At 37.2% G+C, this 11,498-nt stretch overlaps 2 protein-coding genes across 2 annotated transcripts; one reads left to right on the top strand and one right to left on the bottom strand.

Moving 5' to 3' along the window:
* Positions 1 to 1,617: 1,617 nt before the first annotated feature.
* Positions 1,618 to 3,366, bottom strand: LOC119792376 (nodal homolog 2-A-like). Its single transcript, XM_038298988.1, has 3 exons — positions 3,060 to 3,366; positions 1,879 to 2,621; positions 1,618 to 1,792 (listed from the first exon to the last, which is right to left on the bottom strand). Exons 1-3 carry the CDS (start codon positions 3,364 to 3,366, stop codon positions 1,640 to 1,642), a joined length of 1,203 nt encoding a protein of 400 aa, XP_038154916.1. The 3' UTR covers positions 1,618 to 1,639.
* A 4,901-nt stretch (positions 3,367 to 8,267) lies between these two features.
* Positions 8,268 to 10,913, top strand: LOC119792375 (low-density lipoprotein receptor-like). The gene is made up of 8 exons (XM_038298986.1): positions 8,268 to 8,355; positions 8,764 to 8,877; positions 8,957 to 9,076; positions 9,244 to 9,369; positions 9,547 to 9,750; positions 9,849 to 10,017; positions 10,139 to 10,307; positions 10,680 to 10,913. The coding sequence occupies exons 1-8, from the start codon at positions 8,268 to 8,270 to the stop codon at positions 10,911 to 10,913; spliced, it is 1,224 nt and encodes a 407-aa protein (XP_038154914.1).
* Positions 10,914 to 11,498: the final 585 nt, after the last annotated feature.

Genomic DNA, 11,498 nt, shown 5'->3' with positions numbered 1-11,498 from the left:
CTATAGGACTGTTTTATGCCTTTATTCTCAGTCATCGCTCGTTTGCTTTTTAATCTCAATGAATATTTTCTAATCATTTGCCTGCAAGATGGTAAATACTTTGTCTCTCAATTAACAAACCATTTAGTTTAAGCTTGGAGCCTTTTTATTATTGTGAAGTTCATTAAAAGTGTTTGTATATTCATTAATCAAAACTACAAAGTTGTTCATCTGTTTTTTGTTTTTTTTTTGTTTTTCCGTTCAAAGATAAAAAGAAACTTAATATTTTTATTCAATAGAAAAACAAAAACCCATATTTAATATACAAACCTACTAAATAAAATATTATAGTATTTCTCATTTCTCATTTAATTTGTACAGTTTAGATATAAACGTGTAGAAAAGTTGAAAATACTGGGGGTTTTTTTGCAACTAAGAAAAAAAATCATACAGCTTTGATCTTACATTCATTTTTTTTATGCATGTCAAAAGCTTGAAATTTGTTTCTTTTTCATGGTAGACAAATTTCATAAATTTTCTGTAATCTGCCTGAAAAAATTGACATTTCTTAAATATGGATGTAAATAACTATTTAACAGCCTCTGTTTTTCTAACATATTTTAATATATGGATAATTAACATGAAACCAAGGAATCCAGTAATATAAATAACAAATATATAATGAATTATATGCTTGTTTGTAAAGGTTTCTGTAAAGATTAGTTACTGGAAAAAGGAAGGACAAAAACACATTTATCTGAATTTAAACGGCTAAAATCTTATGAGGTGCACGTTTTCTAGAACATTTTTTTTTTCCTGTTTAAACTCTGACATTTAGTTGGGTGTGGTCCTGGCTTTTTATAGTGGAAGTGAAAACAATATTTTGTGTCTGGGTTAAAAAGAGATCTTTAAAAAAACAACATAAAATTAGCCATTGTATCCATAAAAAGGGTATATAAATATTCTGACTGTTAATATAAGTTATAACCAAATATCAGAGGGTGCTTGACAAACGTATATGCGAATAAGCAAATAATGCAAAAGTAAAACAATCCTGTGAAGCAATCCTTAACCCAAAGATTAGCAATATGTCTAGCCTGACTAACTTATGGGGCCTAAGGCTGGCCAGGCTACAGTGGTTCAGCCATTGCCTGGCTGAGAAATAAGAAATGAGAAGTTCTGAGCTAAGTTTAGTCCAATCTATTCATTATAATTAATCATGTTGCCTTTGCTAATATGTTTGTTCTGTACCTGTAAGCCAACCAGTTTAATGAACACTGCTATCTCTATCTTTAAACCATCTTATGAAAGACAACAAATTACAATTTTCAAATTTGACAATTTATTGTACTTTCATATACAGAAAACAATCAGATGGGTCAGTATGACCCAACATTTTTTAACATTTAGACTATTATAGCATTTTCCTTTTCGTTGGAAAAAAATCAAGTCCTTGGACTTAGAAGAAAAGTTTATGCACAAAGTTGCAAACAATGTGTGCAAAAATCTAGTAGTGCTTCTGTTAAAGGAGTCCGAATCAAGTCCAGCTGATAAATTCCTGTTGATTTCATTTTAATTCAACATTAACAGATTTCCTGCAGCTGCTCCTGTTTTTAGATTCGACGTAAAGTGCCTGTTGATTTTTATCCGTGTTTTCTTCTCAGTGGCAGCCGCACTCCTTTACGACCATATCCTCGTGATGCCTCATCAACATCCTCCCATTCTCATAGTACAGCATGGAAAGTGGTGCCAGGCGAGTGGGCACACAGGAAAGGCTTGGCACTTTTTCTGGGTGTTGAAACTTTAACAGGCTCTGAAATTAAATGAAAAAATATCAAAAGTTAGATCACATCTCCTCAAATCAAGATATTTATCATTCCTGCAGCATTTTAGCCTTACCTGCATGTAAGCATGATTAGTTGAGGCGAAGTTCTCATCTACAGGAATAGGACATGTCCCTTCGCAGCGGTAAGCGTTATACCGTTTGGGATAGACGATCCAGTCACTCCAGTTGAGCTTCTCAAAGTCTACCCACATGTCCACCTTCCTGCAGAGATGACCTAGCTCCTCCTCCCCTGCAGTGTCTCTCCGTTTCCGCTCAGTTTGTTCGTGTCCCTTTTCTCTAAGGCTGCTCACCCTGGAGGTGGGCACAGGTCGCTCCCTGTCCAGGCTGACATACTTTGAATGCTCCACTGTGCGGATTAGCGTTGGCATTCGCTGGCTATGTTGGCTCTGCCTGGAGAAGACCACCATTATCACCCTGTCAGCTGTTGGATGTTGGATTCTCTGCTGCTTGCACTCCTCCTTGCCCTCAGCTAGACCTCCCTCCATGGTCTGCATAGCAGGTCCCCGGTGAAGCCAGCGGCGGAGCATTTTGGTCATGTTAAACACTTTCCAAGAGGAAGGTGAGACCGCTGAGCCTGGATGAGCCCTCAGGCGGCCCAGAAGCAGCCTGCTCTCAAAACAGTCCATGCTGGAGCATTGTTCCCAGTTGGAGTGATAGATGTCTATAAAAGCAGGGGAGGACAAGGCAGCGAAGGCAGGTAATCGGATGCGGAGCTCAGCCAGCTGGATGTCATCGCTTGGAGACATGGACGAGAAGTCGAAGGTGACGGACCACCTCTCACAAATCTGCTGGTAGCCTGGGAATAAAGATGAGGAACATTTAACAAAGATCCAAAAGAAGGATACATTTTTTTCATTGCAATTGGGTCCATTGAGTCATTCAAAATAATTTCTTTTCTTTTTTTTCATTACTAAAACTTAAGAAAAAGACAAACTTTCTATATATGTTTAAAAAAAGATATGTAGATGTAATTTAGGTTGAAATCCATGAAAATTTCAAAATCAATTTTTAATTGTCTTTAAATTCTGTAGTGTATCTTAATTATAGGTTAACAGAAGAGGGTGGCATTTACTCTACAGGATGCTGATTAGTTGTATGTTTAACGTTCAAAAAAAAGGCCAGAAAGTTCTTAGTCAAAGACTTTAATTTTACTTTTTTAATAAATGTAGACTGCCCCTAATTCAAAGTTTGTTTTGCAAATTATTTGGTTATAATTATGAAAAAGAAAACTCACTCTTTGCGATTAGGCTGATTACGGAGTCTGCGTCTTTGAGGACGGGGAGCTCATCCCTCCCGATGCGGCTGCTGGCTGCAGAGAAACCGGCCCGATCACCGCTGCGCATGGTCCGATAGAGCTGCATCATGTAGAGCGGCAGCTTGTTTCCTTGCTGTCGCTGCATGGAGCGCCTGAAGCCGCCGGATGGAGCCTTCACCCCACGGAGCAGTGCGTCAGGAGGCGTCCCACCGAAGGGCTGCGCAGAAATGCTCCAAACCAAATCCACCAGGAGAAAAAAAAGGAACTCCACAGCGATACCCTTCATAATTCCCAAACTGAGATGCAGTCACCTCCACGATCAGATCTGGATCTGGTCCTGAGGAGAACCTGGAGCTCAGTTTTATAATCCCACCCTCTCATCTTGAAGTCCTTTGAAGAGATGCGTAAAGACGCGGATGGCTCTGATCCAAAGGCCGTAATGAGACGGTCGTTATGCATCGAAACCAAAAAGCTCTTTGTAGTGGCACAAGCATGAAAACTGTAAAAAAGCTCTAATTGCTGCTGTTCTGTTACAGATCCTAGAAGCTCTAACAAACAAATAAAAATAAAAGATACCATTTAAGGAGCTTAAAGATCTGTTCAGTGATCAATGAGATTATGAGTTAATCATGTGGAGAAATACTCTGTGTAGTTCAAGTCTTCACATGTTGGGATAGAGGCTGGAAAACAAGCGAGGGAGAAAGAAGGTAGGTAATAACATAGTTAGAAATGTTATATTAGTTTGCAGATTTCTTTTTTTAAAGAATTCATTGTGAAATATTTACTTCAACCCAATAAAATCCTTGGTACTAGTTTTAAAACGATTGCGTCAAATATTATTAAAAACACACAAGAATAAGACAGAGCAATTAGGAAACTAAAATAACACCAACAAAAACATTTTAATAGTTAAATAGTTGCATTTAAATAAGATTTTATATTTTGAAAACCAAGTGTGAATCTAAAACATGACATAAAAGGTTAGAAAATAATTATTATGATGGGTATAAAGACTATGATCGGATATAGTGACGATTATTCTTTATAAGTGATGTTAAAATTAAAAAAAACGGCAGTTTTACTTTAAAATGGTGTCTTAAGTGTTTTTTCCATCATAGTTTGGTCTAAAAACCCATATAATCTTATAAGTTTAAGCTTTTTTAATTTTTAAAGTGAATGACATCATATATTTAAGAAAACACGCGTGTTTTCCTTTGAGAAAGAGATGTTTCATCCAACCGTTCATCACATGCTTTTATCAAACATCAGTCTTAATTGTCACTAATTTATGGAACAAAGTGCTCACTCAGCATCTAAGGGGATGAAAAGGCTGCATTAAGCTTTGATTCCTTTCATTCCTGAAGTCAAGAAAATTGTGTTTGCATTAAAGAAGGACGTTCCTTTGAAAATGATTTATAAAACCAGTGCATTTGTTTTTATTACGGACAAAACAAATAATGTTACTTCAAAAAACAAATCTAACGAAATAAAAAAAAGCATAAAAACGCAGTATCATATGAGCGCTCACTTCTAGCCGTTTTATTATATTTAAAAATAATTCATAGCCTATTATAGTTAATATTTAATAAAAACGTAAATTATTGTCACCAAATATTAAAGATGTTAAACTGCATCTTAATAAATACACAACTTACAGCTACAAAGTGATGTATATAAAAGATATTACCTGACATTAACAGTAATTATGTGAACTTTAATATTTTTCTTATAATTGTGATCTAAAATAAAAAATATATATTTTAACCTTTTAAAGCCTGAACCATGAAATAATTGACAGAATATTCTAATTTTCCAAAATTAGAATTGTCATTGAACTTTCTGACAAATGAAATAGAAATATTCATTTTGTAACCTTTAATTTCATCATTTATTTGGATGAGTTTTGATACATTCAGCATTTCTGTATAATCTTTTCAATGTTTTCTCTACACTACATGTGTCTGATTATGTAAGTCAGGGTTACAAGAACAAAAACATCACACTGATATGCAGAGGTTTCAAAAACTCAGGTATCAAATATGATACACTTGCCTTTAAGGGGTTAATTCCCTACGTCTAAGATCTGCACTAAAGATATGTAAAACGTAAAATAATAAATAATAAATAAGAAGAAAACATATAAGGGGGGGGGGGGGGGGGGTGAAGTTCAGGTCATCTGTTATACGGAATTAGGACAGTATTGTTCAAAAGGCTTTTTTTCCCCTCACAAATAAAAAAAAAGTCTCTTTTGAAATATAATCACTTTAGACACGACGTTTTTCAACACACTGTATGTGTAGCGCTGATAATTTAGATTGTAGTAAAAATAATGAACACATCACATTGAGTAAAGTCCTACTGTCATCAAGACCAATCAATGGCGTAACTATCTGTACGCAGAGACTGCAGTTGTTTAGGGGGCCCCGACCTCTTAGTGGCCCCGTCACTGACACCTAGAGGCCCCCTTCGCAATTGAGAATCCTAGGACGTCTCTTTGCAGATGAAATGGTGAGAAAAATTCTTCTTCAACCAATCTTTCAACATATGAATTGACCAGACCGTATTTTACTCCAACAAATAGCAGATTTCAACATGATGGTGAACTGTTTAAACATGTCACCAATAGCAATGCAGATGGTGGAACTTTTAATTAGGCTACTATGTTAATAACTGTATAGTTCATTAGACGGTTGGTTAAAAAAAATATGTACTCATATAATATGTTTCAAACCGCAATAAAGATCTTAAAGATGTATTTGAGTGTTTTATTTTTGATAATACGACTTGGAATTTGTGGTAACCCAGAGCGTAGATTGGGGTGTTGTACTTCATTTGGTGCCCACCCAGATAATGTTGCATACGGGCCTGTTGCTGTGTCGTTACGCCATTGATCGAGACTGCACTTTGTTTCTTACAGTGCTGGTTATAGAATCTTCTTTTTATTTATCCTTATTCCATCTTTTTTTTTTTTTCAAAAAACGTCTCCAAGTTTGAGTAGCCAAATGTCGTTTATAGTGCTTCCTTTTCGTTTTCAAAGCAGGTAATTGAATACATTTTATGTAGAGTGTTTTTACTTTTCAGACGTTTTTATTCGCTTAATGTTGGAGGATTTTTTTTTTTTTTATGAAAATACTTAATTAGATACCTAATTAGATGACGGTCCTTTTCTCTTAGAAAATAATTTTGGTGGATGGTAAAAACAACCTTGAAAAAGATATTTAGAAGATGTACATATTAAGCAGTGAATGAAGCTGCAATTAATGTAGAAATATAAAAACCACGTATATTTTTCTATATTCACTCATATTTATTAATTTGTTGTTTTGTTTTGTCATCTGGCAGACCTTAAGGCCCTGTAGTATCACTTTGGAAAGTAACTGACCGGAGGCCATGGAGCCCAATCAGTGGCGCACCTGCAGCAGCAGGTGATGATGATAATGATTAAAATCTTCCTCTCAGCTCGTCCTGTTTGTTTGAATCAGTCGCGGGCCGACATGGACCTGCCTCTTGTCATTTGGTTGATATTTCTCTCAAATCTTGGATTTTCCTCTGGTAAGTCTAATTTTCGACCAAAACTTACATTATTCTGCCTTCAAACGCTCTCATCGCAAGTATAAGTTCATTGTGTAAAACCTCGGTCAGTCTATTTTATGTCGCCTACAAAATAACGGCAAATTGAGTTCAAAAGTCAAACCCAAGCATATACGTTTTGTACACAGGGAAAAAAAAATGCAACTTTTTTTGCATTTATTTAATCATATTAATTTAACACATTTCTTTTTTTTTTTATTTCAGCAGGGTAGGACATAAAACAGTTGTTTTAAAGTAACTAAATATGATTAATTAAATGTTATTTTAAGTACTTTCCCTGCTTAATACCAATTTAACAAATTTTATGGTTTTATTTTTTGGCTATATTAAAACCTAGGGGTTAATTCCAGCTCACTAACTGAATACTACAGCTACTTTATGATCCAAATACTATGACATGAATTCCTGTAGGCTATAATTGCAATGTGGCATGAGGTACTCATGTGTGTGTGTGTGTGTACCCGTCTAGCCCTCAGAGTGAGGACCATTTTTCCAATTACACCATCAAATTAGGTTTAGGGCTAAGGTGTCCATTGTTTAGGGTGAGATATGCATTGGTAATGGTTGGGTTTAGGGTTAGTTTTAGGCTTAGGGGCATAGAAAGGTTTGAAAATGAAAATCAGTGGAAATCAATGAAGTCAATGGGAGTCAATATATGGTCCTCACTATCATGGCAGAACGAGTAGGGGGTGTGTGAGTGTGTGTGTTTGTGTGTATATACAGTACAGACCAAGAGTGTGCATAGCAGTAAAGCAAAAGGTGGCTACTTTGAAGAACCTAGAACATAACATATTTTCAATTGTTTCACACTTTTTTATTAAGTAGGCTATATAATTTCATGTTAATTCATAGTTTTGATGAGTCAGTGTGAATCTACAATTTTCATAGTCAGAAAAATGAAAAAAAAAAACTCTTTGAATGAGGTGTGTCCAAACGTTTGGTCTGTACTGTATATATGCATTTATTTTTAACTGAGATATATGGGTTTAAGCAACATGCTTTCATGAAGGGACTTCCACTTCAATCTCTGCCTTGAGATGACATATTGTGAATGGCGCTTTTATAAATGAGCTGAATTGAATTTATTGGCTTTCATTCCAGCTTGTTGCGGTAAAATTGTTTTAAAGTAACACTTAATACCAATGTACTTTTTTTATTAGCTAGATTTAAAAAATAAACTTGGGCAACGTACATGTTTTTTTTTTTTTCTTTAACTCTTGTCTTGTTCTGTAGGCCAACCCCTGCTTTGCCCTGAAGGCCAGTGGCAGTGTGACGATGGACTCTGCATCTCTGCTGCGTGGAGGTGTGATGAAGAGGGAGACTGTCTGGATGGATCAGATGAAATGGGCTGTGATGGTATGGCGAAGTGGTTTAAACTGCTTTTATAGAGTTACTATCAAATCTTGTGTGCCTTCTGCTTTGACTCTGTTGCCTTCAGCCTCCACAGACTCCGATTGTCCTCCTGGTCAGTTTCCATGCGTGGGATCTGTTGGCTGTGTGGATGCTTCAGCCCGCTGTGATGGACAGAATCAGTGCCCAACTGGTTCTGATGAGGAGAACTGCCCAGCCACAGAGGGCTGCCTGGATTCTGAGTGGATGTGTGGAAACCGCATCTGTATCCCCAAGGAGCTGCGCTGCAATGGACAAAATGACTGCATTGATAACTCTGATGAAGGCGAATGTGGTGAGAAAACCTCAAGGATTAGTAGAGACTAAATCAGCCCGAGGGTCAGTTTAGAAGTAGGTTGTAGCTCAGATTTCTAGGGCTATTTTTGACCAAGCAAATCAGTTATTTTCTGCTAGAAAGGCTTTCTTTAATTTATCAGGTGATTCATGATATTTGGTGTCCTTTAACTATGTTTATGAACTTCGTTAAATAATCAATGCACAAAAAACATTACTTGAAATGGTCACCAATGAACTTGCATCACTCAAAGCTAATGAAGTGAAAGTTTTAAGTCTCTAGAGCAATGCACATCTTCATGATCAATTTTAGGGGTACTAAGAAATGTAAATTTTAAATATTATGGCTGTCCATCTTCTACTAATGGAGGCTTTCAGGAGGCATTTCTTTTTCTGCCTTTTCATTAAGGTAAATGTAGTAAGGGTGGCATCCGCTGTCCTGAGGGTAAGTGTCTGTCAGCTGAGGAAAGGTGTGATGGACGGGTTCAATGTTCTGATGGCAGTGATGAGCCTATAACCTGCAGTGAGTCCAGCAACATAAGCTTAGGTTTGGTAAATAAGCATGTCTTTAATATGCAACCTTGGTGTTATTTCCTCTTCAGGTCGTACCTGCTCCATGTCCAATGGTGGCTGCAGCCATGTGTGCAAAGATGAATCCTGGGGAGTGCAATGCATTTGTCCAGTTGGTTATAAGCTCTCCCCCAATGGTGCCGTCTGTGAAGGTGAGTGGTCATAGTACCCTGTATACCATGAATGATATTTTCTGTCTAAATGTTAAATATATTTTGTAATGCTGGCTTATACATTATGCGTGTGAAGTTCTGTGGCTGCTTCCCATCCATTTACAAACCCCTGGCATTGAAATCTATAACTGATTTTTCATTTTTAGATTTTGATGAATGTGCAGCAGCTTTTCCTCCATGTGTTCATCACTGCACAAACACTATTGGATCCTACTTCTGCCACTGCAGAGAGGGGTTTGAACTCAGCGGAGACACTACATGTCAAGCTTCAAGTATGTTTACAAAACTGAAAGCGCTTTTCTACATTTAAGCTTATGTTTAGTGAAGAATACTATAACAGAGCAATATAAAATACAGTATCTGAGCAAGTGGATACTATTGCAAAAAAATTGCTCAGAAACAACTAAACCAAAACCATAACTCATTTGCAGTTTTTCAACATTTTTCAGTTAATGCAACCCAACTGCTGATGGTACAGAGGAACACGTTAGGACTTCTGAATGTAAAATCCCTGCAGTTTAATGCAATCAAAGCTTCAGTGTTTGAGCCAGTGGCATCAGCCTATGACATTGCCAGAGGGTGGTACTACTGGGCCGATGGTGGCGGAAGTATTTACAAAACCAATGGGCGGAGCAGCTGGACAACGTTTACTGGTGGGGGGCATGCTCATTCTAAGTCTTATAATGCCACTATGGCCACCATCGAGTTAATGATAAGGCTGCTCATTTGCAAAATGTTTGGGATTTCACAGGAAAACCTGGAATTAAGGGTTTAGCCTGTGATTGGCTAAATGGATACCTTTTCTGGACCAATCAGAAGACTGAGTCAATCTACATGCAGTCAAACGATGGTAAAAGTTTCACAACTTTACTGAACAAAAATGTCCGCCCATCAGAATTGGCTCTTCTTCCCATTGAGAGGTGAGTATAATTGTTTTATTTCCTTTTTTTCTTAACAGTCCCACTCCATCATATACAGTGAACATTACGAACATGCCTTAATCACACTATAATGCTTAAGCTATATATCTTTTCTCTTCAGCCTGATGTTCTGGATAAATGAAGGTCCAGGTGACAGAGTGACATTGGAGAAGTCTTGGATGGATGGATCAGACAGAAGCACTCTTACAGTCCTCACTGCACAGATTGCTCACAGCCTTACAACTGATGTTGCTGCCAGGAGGCTCTATTGGATCAGTGACCTGAAGATGGTGGGTCCTGAATTAAAAACGGCACACATGAGCTGCTCATCATGTTTTTCCTGAGTGATTTTATTTTAATTTTTTTTCCCATTTGCAGTGGAATAGCTGATCTACTATTCACATTTCATCCTACAAACATCCTTAGTATTGAAAATTATAAATTTACATACCATCATTCATAGGTTATTAAAACTAATGTGTCATCTTGACCTTCTTAACTCTTGTCCCTGAATAAAATGTTTCATATGGAAAATGTTATCTTGGATGGATAATGTATTTAAATATTCAACTCTGAACTGTTTGCTGTTTAAAGTAAAATTCACTCCTGAAATAATTTGTGAAGTTACCAACTTAAACATTGCTAAAACTTAATCTTTTCAGTCTGTAGAGACGGTGAAGGTGGATGGGACGGGTCGCTACTCCTTTATCGGGCTATTTAACAAGAGACCAGCTTTGAGCCTCGCAGTCTTTGAAGGGATGTTCTTTTGGACCGATGAGAAAGGACTGTGGCAAGCTCCCCAAGGCCAACCAAATCCTCGGAAATTCCTCAGTAAAACTGACTTCCCTCTGCTGTCGGTCTACCATGAGCTCCAACAGCCAAAGGGTACTTTGTAGATTAAATTTTTGTGTTAATTTTGCTATTGAGAGAGAGAGAAAAAGAAACGGTGTTGCAATAAACAGATTTGAACTGGAGGAAAAAAATTCTCATGTTAATCAAATGTAGGGTCCTCAGCCTGTGCCAAGACTGTCTGCCTTCTCTGCCAACTGACTAAGAGCAACCCCAATGGATTCACCTGTGCATGTCCGTATTTTAAAATACTACTGCCTGATGGGACATGTGAATGTACGTTAACTGTGCAAAATGTACAAACTTGCATAAGACTTTTAAAGCTCCAGTTTTCCTGTTGGATGCTTTTCAGTAATTCTGCAGTTATTCGTTTTACAGATCCCCGGTTCTTGTATGGCACTATCAAAAAAATCAGCTTGCTGGAGTTTACAGCAAAAGAGTCCTCTGAAACGGAGCTGTTTTCTTCAGATGAAGGGATCCTGTCTTTTGATGTCGACTGGTACAGAGACTGGCTTTATTGGGCCAACAGCACTGGTCATGTCCAACGCACCAGTCTAAATCGAGACAGGACAGAGTTCATCCCAACACCTTTGCCAGGTTGGAGCAAAGCATTTTCAAATGTATATTTGACA

This window comes from Cyprinodon tularosa, unplaced genomic scaffold (genome assembly GCF_016077235.1).
Source record: "Cyprinodon tularosa strain WSP-4 unplaced genomic scaffold, ASM1607723v1 ctg418, whole genome shotgun sequence".
NCBI classification, from domain to species: domain Eukaryota; kingdom Metazoa; phylum Chordata; class Actinopteri; order Cyprinodontiformes; family Cyprinodontidae; genus Cyprinodon; species Cyprinodon tularosa.
This window is presented reverse-complemented; position numbering and strand designations above follow the sequence as displayed.